The sequence below is a fragment of the Etheostoma cragini genome, chromosome 8 (genome assembly GCF_013103735.1).
Source record: "Etheostoma cragini isolate CJK2018 chromosome 8, CSU_Ecrag_1.0, whole genome shotgun sequence".
NCBI classification, from domain to species: Eukaryota; Metazoa; Chordata; class Actinopteri; order Perciformes; family Percidae; genus Etheostoma; species Etheostoma cragini.
Window position 1 is genome coordinate 8,600,989 of NC_048414.1, and position 14,922 is coordinate 8,615,910.

The window sequence follows — 14,922 nt, forward strand, 5'->3', positions numbered from 1 at the left end:
GTGGGCCAAAATTCCTCCAGGACGCTGTAAAAGCCTCATTGCACGTTATCGCAAACGCTTGCTTGCAGTTGTTGCTGCAAAGGGTGGCCCAACCAGTTATTAGGTTTAGGGGGCAATCACTTTTTCACACAGGGCCATGATGGTTGGGATTTTTTTTCACCTTTAATAATAAACACCTTCATTTACAAATTGCATTTTGTGTTTACTTGTGTTGTCCTTGACTATTGTTTAAATTGGTTTGATGTTCCGAAACACTTAAGTGTGACAAACATGCAAAGGAACAGGAAATGAGGAAGGGGGCAAACACCTTTTCACACCACTGTAAGCAATTTGTGCAAATGAGCATGCTGTGCAATTTTCAATCTACAGACAAAGGTTTGATACTATCTACCATTTAACATGTGAATGGCAGCAGGAACAAAGGACATCTTATATATCTTGTTCCTCATAACCTGCACTCTAAAACGACAACCTGAGGACAACCATTGAAATTCTCCTGTAGAGGGTCATCTTGGCAGAAGAGAAGAGTTAGCCTTCCTAAGCACCGGCCTGTTATATAGGTCTGTGAGATGGGCTTGACTCCTCCCCTGAAATGTTATTTTAGTCAAGTTCCCATACAAAGCAACAATACAGAACATTAAAACTGATTCAGCAAATCTGTAAGAAAGAATCATCCTCTCAAACATTTAAAAAAATGTCACATTATTTATTATATTTGACAGTATAAATACAATACCTGAAGACAAACTAATTATCACTACCTCAAATGAGGAAAGAGGCATGCACACCCATTCTCCCTCGGAAACAGGATGTTTAACAAGTCATACTCTGGACAGCTCCTAGTGCTGAAATGAAGTGTAACAAAAACCTACCAGATGATAAGATCCTTTCTCTTCTGGCCTTTTGTGTGTGGGGTCATAAAGTATGAATACAGCAACTGTAGCTCTTTAAAATAATGGTAATTTATCTGTACAAAACATTAAAACCAGAAAATGACGAACCTATGAATAACCCAGTTGAATTACAAATTAAACCAATTTGAAGTAAAAGTTTACTATATTGAGTTAATTAGACCCTCCAGAATTTTCTCGATGTTGCCAATTCACACAAATTCAACCAATTATCGTGACTTTGGTGCGACTCGTAATTTTGACCAATCACCTAAACCTTTTTGCTTTTCAATTAAAGTGGGCTTGTTTAGTTTGACGTCACACGTACATGGCCATATTCATTTCATGTTTAACGAGACGTGTGCAACTCAAACGTCCCACATTTAACAACAAAACATACAACGAAAGACCGTGCACTTGTCAGAATGTCCTGCCAACCTGTATTCATTTTAACATCAATGTACTCTGTAAAGTTTTTTTTATTCTGATGTTGCTGAAAGCTGCTGTTTCAATCCTGTCGTCTCTCTGCAGCGGGCGGGGCTGCTGAGTATCCCCCGTGACTGACGCGCTCGCACACACACAAACACACACACTGGATGAGGAAAAAACGGAGATGAGACGTACAGGATGACCTAAATTTAGGACGGCTACATTTGTTATTGTAAGTTCAATAATAAGTTAAAGTCCGATTATCTAACCGTATAAATGTGTGTGCAGGCCATTATTTTTTGTCTTAAATCCACCAGCCATTTTCATATTATAACATTTGCAGCATTCTGAGCCTTTTTGGTAACTTACTAGGAAAACTCAACCTAGACTAGCTTTATTCTCCCCAAAACAAGTTCTCTTATCCATATCCATAGGCGACATAGCATCTTTTATCTCAAATTTTCTACAAAAGCTACCGCAACATCAGGCATTTTGGGCCGCAAAAATCTTAAAAAAGTCAGCAAAATCTTTGAGGGACTGGTTAATACATATTTTTTTTTTTTTTAAAGATTACATTTCTGGGCATTTTAGGCCTTTTAATGGACAGGACAGTTGAGGATATGAAAGGGGAGAGAGAGGGGGAGTGACATGCAGCAAAGGGCCGCAGGCCGGACTCAAACCCGGGCCGGCTGCGTCGAGGAGTAAACCTCTATATATGGGCACCCGCTCTACCAACTGAGCTATCTGGGTACCCTGGTTAATACATAGTTTAAATCAAATTTATTTCCACAGAGATCTGTGACAGATTATTTTCAGTGCCAACAGTAAGGGTTTTGTTATAGAGAAGATCTCTGTCCATTACTGTCCTCATAAACCATCTTTTATTCACATAGTTTTAATTTGTATTTAGTTAGCTTTACCAGTAGCCTCATCTTACAGGAGACCTAAGGAATCACCGAACATGTTGGATACTACCACATCTGTCAGATCTTTATGTCTGTCTCCAGACTCCCGTTATACATATGCTCAACAGCATGGGTGATCATTATGTTACAGTGGTAGTTCTAGCTTCAGCAACTAGACTGTCTTGAAGTCTTGACCCTTACAGCTTAACAGCATGTGTGTCTGGCCCATGGCCTCAGGTTCATCTAGCCATGCCTGTCACAAGTCTTCATACTCACCTCAGGAAGAATTTTCTTTCTTTGCCTCAGAAGGAACTTGTCCTTATGGCGACACAGAGTAAATAAATTTAACACACACTGTTTTGCCTGTAGCCGCCACTCCTGCCTTCTGACCAGGTTTACAAATAGAAATAAATATATGTTGATATCCTGCTTTCTCCAGCATGGTTCCTCTTTGAATGTTGTCGGATCACTGAGTGAGTTCAGCCCACAGTGAGGAAATCTGTATATCCTGGTGTGAGTCAACTCTCCTCAGACTGTGGGTCGATGGTGCTGACTGAGCCAGGACAGCTAATAAATCACCTCCTGCCGTCCTAAAATGGCGGCGTTGTGATTGTGGAGGGAAGGGAGCCATGAGCGAGGGTTAATGAATACAGGCCACATTGATCTGCTACCACTGGTCTCCTCGCTCTCTCTTACCCTCCACTCCTATATTCTAAGGCCAAATGCTGCTCCAGCACTTTGCTGACCTGCCACACTAAGCACAGGCTGCGTAGCAAAGAACCCACAGGGGCCAGGAGACATCGAACAGTGGCTAATGCCAGCAGCTAATTAGATCCATCTGTTCTAACTCCACAACGAGGTGAAGCTGAATTGGTTTAACAGTAACTAAACAATAGATGTTGTTTTTTGTCTGCCCTGTAGCTGAGTAGCGTGCTATTAGCATTCGCAACAGTGGGGGATTGTAGTGTGACTGTGGCAATGCTAGCTTTAGCCGCTGTTGGTAGCATTATTAGTCTCAGCCTATAAGAGTCTTGACCTTATGAATATGTCTCCAGCTTTAAACCCTCACTCAACTTCAGTAGAAACAGTTGCTACCAGTGATTACGTTGTTTCAAAACTAAGCGATAAGAGTGAGCAATGTCAAAAAAGCAAAGTAGTATGCGTAAATTACTATAGTCATCTACTGTAAGAGCAGTACACTAATGAAGCGACTGTCGCTACAGACGACCGATAGCATAGCTTGAATCCTGAGTAATATTAACAGTCCATCGAGGCTAATTGGGTCTCAGGCACACACACACACACACACACACACACACACACACACACACACACACACACACACACACACACACACAAGTAGATTTAACTTCCTGCAACATTCAATTTCCCCTCTAACCCTGATGCAACTTTAGGGCAGGATGTCACTCGCTCCGTATTGAGCTGGCTGTAGTGAATGTCACTGTTTTCTCACTCTTTCCAACACAACTCTGCTTTTGGTTCACCCCCTTTTTTCCATTGTGGGATTGACCCACCCCCTCCTAAGATTGTAAACACACTCTCAACCCCTCCGCAGTACAGAGCCTTCAATGTCTTGGCATTTTTAAGTTTGAAGTTAGACAGCTGTTGCAAAGGGGCACAGGGTTTGGGCCTCATTCAGTGTCACGTATTAAGGGCTTGATCCCCTGAATTCACATATTCAGTCTACATCATAACAGGTCCACAATGAGAATAGGCTTCAGATATGTATGCCCAGAAGTTATTGGACAGTTCAAGGCATAGTTCTACATTTGATCTGATTAAATCAATTAAACGTTGCACTGAACACAAAAGCACTCATTAAGTGGCTCGGATGGTTGAAATATATTGGTATTATTTTCTGTGCTATGTTGCTCATTTTGGTAACAAGTACAATGATGTCAGATTACAGTAAATAAAGCATTTTCCTTGGGCATGTTTATATCTGTTCAGCTCCTCTGTAGTTTCTTACAGTTTATTTTTTGTCTCAAAGTAATTAAGACATCTTTGTAGACTTTTTTGTAGATAGTATTGACACATGATGGTATTGTACATTAAAAGAATAATGTCATGTTTGTTGTGGAAAACGGAAGTCTCTGACCTCTGAATTTCCTGATGTTGACACTGTTTTTCAATTTAATTTGAAAGACCCAAACACAGAAATTAGCTAAACGGATAACTCGGCTCATAATATATGACATCGGAAGACACATTCAAGATTTATTAATGTTGTGAAATTGACACACTGTAACACAAGATGCTATATCATTCTATGCAGTAATTCCATAAAACCCCTTATGATTTACCACACACTATTTAATAATTTTCACATGGCAATAAATCCTTCCCCGAAACTTCATTCCACACATTCAAAGGGAAAACTGGAATACAGAGGCTGTGGCTTGTATGAATCCATGGAAACAGAAACAGAAACAGAGATAGAGGTGAAAAGAGGGAGAGACAGCCATAAAGACAGCGGGAGGAAACGTCATATATTCAGTGTGCCAACTGACCTTTCCATGCTCATGCCCCCTGTAATAGCATTAACACAGCCGCTACAACCGTGGCTATCAATTATCTGACCAATCCTGCCTGCACCACCTTCGCTAATAGTTATCTCCCCTTCACCCCCACCATGCTCTCCCTCTCGTATTCCTTCTTCCTCCTATCCACTCTACACTCTAAAGCAACTTTAGGAATAGAATAGGTACATGAGCTGTAATTGGCACATTTTTTTAAAAGCTTTTCTTGTCTATTTGGCATGTAATCTCTCAAAACGCATTTTTTTGTTTTTTCAGTCATTTCAGTCCTTGTATTTCATCTGTTATTTCAGCCCTCTCAAAGTCCTCCTTTGATGCAGAAAAGAAACAGTGAGATATAGGTACGTTTTCACGCATTCCCTTTGTTGCTCACACAATGGTATTTCTCCAAACTACTGTAGGGCAATGAAGGTCATTCTGCAGTCTCTTTATTAATTCAAAGCCATGCCCCCTCAATTTGAATGTTGCAAATACAATGCAAAAGGGAATATAGCCACACATCCAGAAGATAATACTGAGCATTATCACAAGTTCAGGTTGAGATAATGCATATATTATGTTAACACAAACACAGGATCACACAGGATTATTACTCATGCTTTACTTCTGTAAACTGTTAGTTGCATTCATTGAAATTAGCTTCAGTATCACTACCTCCTCTTTATGGTCCAATGTGGACATGGAGCATGACTCTACACCGTCAGTCATGTCATTTTTAATTTCTTAAATTTGAATTAAAATGAGAGAGAGAATTATATGTATATTGTATGCATATTATTATTCCTCTTCTTTCTATTCACAACCCCAAAAGCACATAAATATGTGACAAGAGAGAGGAGGTGGAGAGAGAGAGAGAGAATGTGGTCATTAACCAAATACAGAGAGGGAGACTCCTTCTCCTGCATTCAAATGAAACTTAATCCAACATTGTCTACACTCCTCCCATCTCTCCTACTCCTTACCCTTACTCCTTTTCCTCTTTTTCTGCCTTTCTGTGCCATTTCACTAAGAAGGCTACTATGCAGCGTGTTCCCTCATCTGTTTTCCTCATCTTTCTTTACTATCCATATTTATCTCATTCGCTACTTACTTCTATAGGCTCCTTCCCCTATTTCACCAAGGACGTGGATAAATCTCCTCCTACCCGGCTCCATCTCTCTCCCTCACTTTCTTGGTAAGTCTCTTTTCCTCTATCTTTCCGTCTTTCTCTCTCGTCTTTCTAAGAGATAACTATGTGCAAGCTCTTTCATCTTTCTCCTCCCTGAAGAGAAGACTGCCCAGCAGACACAGAGAAGCAGAGTCAGCATTTCAGTCCTGTATGATGTCACAGACCCACGACCCCCCCCAACTTCCAAACACTCCCATACACATAATAAACCGAGAAAATAAGCAAAGCAGACACAATAAAAAAACTGTCTGGTTGTCCCTTATGATAATAATGCAATAGGGAATCACTCACCAAACTGTGCCTTACAAGAGGTGAGGAATAGCAGCAAGCTGCGTCTCCACTGGAAAACACTGGCGTACTGCTGCGCTCACGAGACCGAGAGACAGAACACAAAACCACTCTGGAACTAAAATAGAAAGTCTGACCTCTTGTCTTTGTATGATATATTGGAATGGGAAGCTTTCCAATTTAATAATAGGTTGGGGGAGACAGACAGTAGGACAGAGGGGTGGATTGGCACAGGTAAAGTGATCTCTAGAGTAAGAGTAAAGAAAGACTGTGAGGGACGAAACAAGTGAAAAACAGACAGAAAGAGAGTGTAAGAGAGGAGAAGTTAGTTACAGTAAAGGGGAAGGAAAAGGAGGGATAAGGAAGGAGGGGAGGTTGAATGTGTTAATACACAGGAACACTGCATCAAACCAATGCACTGCTCTGAGGCTGGCTGAGCAGCTGAGAGGAGTGCGTCAGCAGTACATTCACGTTCCCACTGAAGGACAAAGGGAGGGGGCAGCGAGCATCTTAGCTGCCTGCAACACCGACACGGAGGGGGGGAATCGAGAAAAGAGATAGATTGGAGAATAAACAAGAAGAGGAGATGTGGATTAGAATGCTGCTCCTGCTGCTTCTGTGACGGTGGGCTGCCTGTTTGAGTGCTTGCGTTCCTTCTCCTCTCCATCTCTCTCACACTCTCTCCTTCGCGCACTCTATCTTTCACTTGCTCTTGATCTGTCAGTGGTTCTCTCTCCTCTCTCAATTTCTCTCTTTCTGCCTCTCTCTCTCTCTCTCTCTCTCTCTCTCTCTGTTCTACTCTGGCTACTGCAGTAGTCCTCCAGCCAGCCGCAAGTCTGACAGCCACACACATGGCTAACTGACACAACTTACTACCTCAGCCCTGGAGAAAAACTAACAAATAAGCAAGCAGAAGAACACTGCAGGAGACAGCCCAGAGGACAAACAGCGAGTGGAGAGAAGATTCCTCAATACCTGTGTCTGTTTTTGGATACCGATAGGGAGACCACTTCCACACACATTCGCCCAGCGTCATCCTCTCTCTTTTCTCATTTCAGAAGAGGACAAGAGTGCTCTCTCTCTTCCGACAGCCTTTTGCAAAGCTTCAACAGTGCAGCGCATCCCCTTCTCCGCCCCCCACCCAGCGCCACCATCTCTCCCACCACCCCCAACCCCCCCTCCCCCCAGGAGGAATAGACGGATTACTGCTAACTGTGCACACGGCAGCCTGCAGCTGCTCTGACCAGGGCCAGCCCAACGTTGGGAGGAAGCAAAACGAACAAGGAGGAGGAGAGGAGAGGGGGGATGACTGTGCCGGGAGTTCTTTAGCCTTTTTCTGTCTCTCAGTCTCTCTCAGTCTCTGTCACAACAGGGCTAATCAGCGACCGACTAGCCCTTGGCAAAGTCACAGTGAGGGAGGTCTCTCCGCTAAACAGGCGACCAGCCGACGAGCCAACACATGTATGAGGAGCCGACAAAACTCGGGATTTTCATATATTTAAGTTTGTCACTTCTTCTCTCCTCCTCTGTCGTGTTACACTGCGTTATGGATCATTGTGATTTATCCATAGTGGAGCTGCATGATGGAGTCTTCAGCTTGGCGGGGGGCAGTTAGTGGGGGCAGAAGGGATCCAGGCACCTGCCAAACCTTCATGGCCTTACCTCTGCCTGGGAGTGCTTTTTGTGCTGCTTTTAGTTTTTAATACCAGGAGCCATTTTGTACCCTTGGCTAATAGAGGGCCACCTCACTTTGTCAAAGAGGGACAACAAGAAAACGTTAATCTGGTGTCTTTCCATGGAAGGGAATTATAAATGATCAAGGTGCATGACTGTTGCTTTTAAAATTTGGAAAGAGGCAAAAAGGATCACTTCCAAACTAATGAGGTACGTCACTGGTGCTGTTATTCAACCTTTTTCTTACATTGCTGCACTGCTTTTCCTCTGCTACTTCTCTTGCATTAATCTCTCTCGCTCTGTCTCCCTCTCGGCCCCTCTTTTTTCCCTTCTCTCTCTCACACACACATACATTTTGATGTAGCATCTCCCTGCACTGTCGATGGAACTTGGGAGCCTTGAGTTGCTCCAGCCAGGCTAGGGTGGTCTGTCCTCTGGTGTGTGCCGTCTCCCCCCACCATGCAGAATAATGAGCCCTCCACACCATGAGTCCTTTGGGCCAGGTTAGTGTGCAGCCTACCTGGAATGCAGCCCTGCTCGCCTTGCTCTCCCTCATGGTGCCTGCTCTCAGTATGTGCCAGTCCACAGGCCCTGTGTTGGGCTCGGCTAATCCACAGAACTGTCCAGGTGTGTGCTCCTGCACTAACCAGCTCAGCAAGGTGGTGTGTACCCGCCGAGGCTTGGTTAGGGTTCCCCCCAACATCCCAGCCAACACCAGGTACCTGAACCTGATGGAAAACAGCATAGAGACTATACAGGCAGATACCTTCAGGCACCTGCATCACCTGGAGGTACTGCAGCTGGGCAGAAATGCTATCAGACAGATTGAAGTGGGAGCCTTCAACGGCCTGACCAGCCTCAATACACTAGAGCTGTTCGACAACAGACTGACAGTCATACCCAGTGGAGCTTTTGAGTACCTGTCAAAGTTGAGAGAGTTGTGGCTTAGAAACAATCCCATTGAGAGCATCCCCTCCTATGCCTTCAACCGCGTCCCCTCCCTGATGAGACTGGACTTGGGAGAACTAAGAAAGTTGGAGTATATCTCTGATGGGGCATTTGAGGGCCTTCAAAACCTCAAATATCTCAACTTGGGGATGTGCAACCTGAGGGAGTTTCCTCATCTTTCACAACTGACAGGATTGGAGGAGCTTGAAATATCAGAGAATCTTTTTCCTGAACTGAAGCCTGGGGCATTCCACGGCTTTAAAAATCTACGTAAACTGTGGATTATGAACTCTGCCATCACGACCATTGAGAGGAATGCCTTTGATGACATCACAGCTTTGGTGGAGCTGAATTTAGCCCATAATAACTTGTCGTCCCTCCCCCATAACCTCTTCACACCTCTACAGTACCTGGTGGAGCTACACCTGCACCACAACCCTTGGCGATGTGACTGTGATGTAGTGTGGCTATCATGGTGGCTCAGAGAATACATTCCCACAAATTCCACCTGCTGTGGGCGCTGCCACACCCCAACCCACATGAGAGGACGGTATCTGGTGGAAGTTGATCAGACCACCTTTCAGTGTTCAGCACCATTCATACTTGATGCTCCGAGAGATCTGAACATCTCGGCCGCAAGGGTGGCAGAACTGAAGTGTCGCACAGCTGCCATGAGCTCAGTTCGATGGCTTCTCCCCAATGGGACTGTGTTGACCCATGGCTCGGCTCACCCACGGATATCTGTCCTTAATGATGGGACACTCAACTTCTCCAATGTTCTCCCTTCAGACACAGGAGTCTACACCTGCATGGTGAGCAACATGGCTGGGAATTCCAACGCCTCGGCCTACCTTAACGTCAGCAATGCTGAACTTAACACATCTAATCTGTCCTATTTTACCACCGTAACAGTGGAAGTTTTGGAGCCCACAGTGGAGGAGACCCCCAAACCCAAGCCTACCGTCCCTGCCTCGCCCTCTGTCTTTCAGCCTGTCTTTATCTCCACACCTACTGTGCTGTTCCAAAACACTCAAACTCCAAGGCAGGTGTCAATCCCCACTGCCAGAGTCCCTAATGTGCCAGCCGCCAGCCTGGATGAGGTGATGAAAACCACCAAAATCATCATAGGCTGTTTTGTTGCTGTTACCTTGCTGGCAGCTGCCATGTTGATAGGATTCTATAAGTTGCGTAAGCGGCATCAACAGAGAAGCACGGTGGCAGCAGCCAGGACCATAGAAATCATACAGATGGAGGAAGAAGTTCCTCCTGTCCCACCACCCACCTCCGGATCTAGTGGCTCTGATGACACAGTGTTGGTACTGCCTACATTAGTGGAACACAACAGCAACACCTTTAAGCCTGGGTTTGTGTCCTCCTCGTCCCGCCAAGGGGGCTACGGAGCCCACTGGACCCAGAACAACTCTCTTCATCGCTCAGTCAGACAGCATCACAGCCACATCAGCACCATTGCTGATCCCTACGTCATTAAGACTACTCACGGCAAGGAGAAGGTTCAAGAGACCCAAATCTGAGCAATGCTCCCTCTGGATCTATCTCTGACTCTGTTCCAGCCTCTCTTCTCCATGTATCTGCTCACCAGTTCATGCAATAGAATGCACAAAGAACAAAACGGTAACTTTCTTTTGTACAGAAGTGCAAAACAGAGACAGTTTTTTGTTTCTTGTACATGCCTATACATAAGTATATAAATATGAAGAAAAAAATACAAATATATATATATATATATATAAATGAAACTACCGTCGGGCAGTGGTGAGACAGGCAGATTATATTAGAAAAGAAAGTAATTTGAAACTATTTTCTAATAACTGGTGACTTCTATTTAAAAAGAAAAAGAAAATGATAATGAAATGCTTTTGGGATTGATAATAGAAGATGGTACTGTCTACTGTAGGAAAAGAGGCATTTTCTTTGTTTTTTGACCATATTTAGGAAGCAGTTACAACAACTCTTTATACAGGCACCAGTTTCTAAATACAGCCCCAAATGTAAGCTCCAATTTTTATTGTGCCAAATATTATATGCAATAAAATGGTATCTCCAGACTTAGGAACACAAAAAGACACACAAGCAAAATCTAGATAAGTAGAAACATTTGTCCAAGGATAGCAGCGTAATGGCACAGATAGAATGTGCTGTTCAGTAGCTATCAGCCAAATGCTTTTGGACTGCAGTGAATTTCTGCAGCTAAGGTTTAACCCTCTGTTCGCTGGAGCTAAGCTGCGTTTCTTTGACATTGCCAGTGCTTCTTAGTTGTAACGTATCTAAACATGTTTATTTAGTGTGCACAAGATTCCCCACTGGTTTAACCGGTAAAGATGACGTGCAGGCTAATAACTGTTGTTGCAAATACTTTGTTCCGTTATTGGTTGCATTTTGTGTTATTTCTTTTCCCTTAGGTTTTGACATGCTTCTTAATGGCTTGTGTAGTGTTTAGGGCTAATTTAATAATGCATTACAGCAGTTGCCTGACTTGTCTCTGCAAGGGCTCATTCCGATGCTAATTCTTTTCAAAGGAACAGACGTGGTGCAGTGATACAGAGCTTTGCTGACCGTTCCTCTTTTGGAGAAAAAAAACAGAGGATTGAAGTGAAACAAAAATGAATGTCTGGAACTGGGGCTTTTCCATGGACTACATTGAAACATGACTTTCTTTTTCTTTTAACAGTTTATTTTGAGCAACCCTATTTTTATGGAGAGACAAAGGAGGCTATGAAAAATAAAAACCTTTGGTTTGTATTTCTCTAATCAGAAACACTTTCATCTGATGTTTTCTTCTTCTCTCTGAATATATTTCCATTTGTGTGTACGTTGTTTAATCGTGAAGGCTGGAGGTATTATTGTAAATCGTATCCGCCCCCCCATCTTACGGTCCTATGCATTTACTTAGTGTCTGCATGAATGGGTCTTTAAGTAACTGGTGTACAATGCTGCATTATACCCCACAGTGGGGCTCTATGCAGGTCAGATAGGCTGTTGGTCTTTGATGCCTCAGCTTAGTTCTTAACATTGATTTCTCAGTGACTGTGAAGGGGGGAAAATACATGTATCCCACAGTTCAACAGTTTGTGGGTTTCTTTTTCTTACATGCTCACCTGCAGGTTGTAGTTCCTATCAAAATACTACATTTATCAACTGAAAGTATATATATATATATACACACCATGCTATGAGGTATGAGGCTGTAATACATACATATTTGAAAACAATCTAATTATTACTTTACAAGGAAAAATCAGACTGATCTATTTTTTTCCAGATTCTGTATGTGTCAGTGCATTTCCGAACTATCTGAATTATCTTGACGTCATGCAGTTAAAAGGCCAGCTACCATGAATTAGTGTGCCGAGTCTCTGTGGTGTCTGAAATGCCTTACCTATGACCTTATACTGTTGCCCTTCATACAACCACTCACTACTCTTCTTTTGTACTGATTTAGATGATTGAATTTCATGCAGCTTATTGGTCATTTAAAAGGTGTATGTTGCTGCTGAGGCTATTTGGGGATAAAGAGGAAATTACCGTATGACCCTAGTGATAATTAAAGAGCATGGTGAGTTGACACATATACATGGCTTGGTTTTAAACCTCCAGGTTGAAATTCCTGTACCATCAAGAACCAATTAATAATGTGCTGTGTGGCACTGCCAGGCATTAACTATATCTATATATGTACATTTACTCTTTCATTCACAATAAGATGACTGCATTACAGTAGGGACTCCTCTGGTGCAGTAAAACCAAACAGGGACAGCAGTTATGTAACAGCTTGGAATACAGGTAGAGTGGGAGTCAGATTTTATTTCTTAGGAGTTTGTTAATTTTTTGAAATTAATGTATTGTTTAAATAAGATGTATTGTGCATTTAAATAATTTAAGGCACATAACATATGGCAGGCATAAAGAAAATTCCTCTAATTATGTTTTCAATTTGGAGGTTTCCTCAGCTCTGAATGGATGAATGGAGAGCTAACAGACTTAGTGTACTTGTGTACCTGTACTCACACCTGGTGAGGTGTGTGAGTACAGGTGGGCCTCAAAAAGCAGATGGCGCTCCTGTGACTATGTTGAGTGTTTCTTCATTTTCCTCAAAATGTTAGCACGTACACTGCTGAATATTCAATCACCAACAGAATGCGAAGGCTTCTCTTTGCTTTGACAAAGAGAAGCCTTTTGGTAGTTTCAGTATGTGTGGGTTGCAAAAGAGCAGCCTCTTATTATTTCCCCAGCACAGCGTGGCTCCGGCCGTGCCTTCATAAAATGGCTATGGGCTGTTTGTAAAGCCTTTAATGTACCTAATAACCAGCCACATACAAGAACACTGACAACTAGTGCCTTTCTTTATTTTTTCTTTCTCCTCCACCTCTTCAGTGGTAACATCGAAAGAGGAAGTAGGCCTGGATTTCACATAATACCATCAACCATTCAGTCAATTCAGGTTTGCTTCACTGGTCTTGAGGGTTAAGAGGCAGAGGGCTGGAGTGGAATGGCTATTGTGTTAACTGCTGAAAACAAGTGCCCAGACATTAGTCTTTCCCTGACAATATCAGCAGGGTTAATATGAATCTGTTTTCTGGGTTGACTGTTGTCTTATCTGCAGCTGCTGAGTCAGTCATATGCCTTGACTGTTGCTATGTGTTGCCTTTTTGCAAATGAGCTGTGAAGATGTCTTGATGTCTGCTGCCGTCTCCCTTCCTCTGTCCCCTCCCTTTTATCACTCGCTAATTGACTTAAAATCATTGACTGAAACCAACTCAATATAGCAGTACGACTTGTCTTTTAAGGCAGTCTCTTAGTCTCTTCCCCTTTCGTTCTCTTTCTCGTGTTATGTGTTTGGCACAGCAACTGCCACAGATTTGCATAGTCTTTCAGAGCATGGTCACTAATGCCCACCTGTTTCTTTTTTACCCTCCCAATGATTTTCTGCCAATTTGTTACTGGTAAAGCTTTAGCCAAAGTGATGCATCTTTTTGAAGTAATTAGTATGTCACGGGCTAATGCTATCCATATAGGCAGGGGCTGGACAAGTTAAAAGGAATGACTAAGCTGTCATTATATGGCGTGTCTCACTCCAGCTAGATAGGATCTGCAGAGAGACAACAGGAAAGGGGCTGGGATAAGGCTCGACGGCCAGCGTTCTATGAGGTCAAGGGTTTATTGGGAACAAGTCCTTGAGGCTCGAGATCCATATCTGTTAATTAAGATCCCAGCAGCAAGAGGTGTTGGTCAGGTGGCGTGGCACAGCAATTCTGTCACAGTTTCTCCACTGACTGATGCCTTTTTGTGCCAAGAACGGGATTGTAAGAAATGATCCATGGTCCTCTTAGAAGTGAGAAATGGCCTGGACTCAATACTCATTCTTCTCTCAATGCCTGATTAGTCAGCCTACATCTGACTGGACTCCTTTACCATAGCGCTATACTTCGGCCTGACCCGAGCATATGCTCACACTCTTAAATGTCAAGCAACTTAAATTTGCAATTTACAATTAAACAAGTACAATTAAACTAATTAACTTGAAATTTTGTTTTACAAAAACAATGGGATGTGAACACTGAAAAAGTCAAGTTTAGAGACATAAACAAGCTTGAATGAAAGCCTCAAAACAAATTGGGTTTTGCGTGTTTTTCAATTAGTCTGGTCCTTGCGGCAAGGTAAAATAAGACAACAAAGACAGGAGATAGTAGACAGTAGAGAAGATTCAGTAGAAAAGAAGAATGCTGGTCTCGCACACGCATATCTACAGATGGTCTACAGAAATAATTACCAGTCCCAACTAGGTTCATTTTAAGTTTTCATTGTTTTCTACTATTGATTAAAAATTCCCAAATACTTTCCATACATAATTAACAGAGAAGACATTGTATGCAAATTAAATTAGATGACAGGCAAAGGGATTCCCACTGATTACACTTCAAAACAGCAAAGTATGGATAGGAGAAGCAGACTTCACATTTTGTGAAACACAGCTCAGATACACGATTGGGCTTTGCTTGTTTCTAATTCCTCAACATTGCTGTGTGCACCAGGTGAGTGACCTT

The 14,922-nt window shown here is 42.8% G+C and overlaps 1 protein-coding gene across 1 annotated transcript; it reads left to right on the forward strand.

The window, feature by feature from the left end:
- Positions 1–6,678: 6,678 nt before the first annotated feature.
- On the forward strand, positions 6,679–11,940 carry lrrc4.2 (leucine rich repeat containing 4.2). The gene is made up of 2 exons (XM_034879408.1): positions 6,679–8,122; positions 8,277–11,940. The coding sequence occupies exon 2, from the start codon at positions 8,398–8,400 to the stop codon at positions 10,390–10,392; it is 1,995 nt and encodes a 664-aa protein (XP_034735299.1). The 5' UTR covers positions 6,679–8,122; positions 8,277–8,397; the 3' UTR covers positions 10,393–11,940.
- The last annotated feature ends 2,982 nt before the right edge of the window (positions 11,941–14,922 follow it).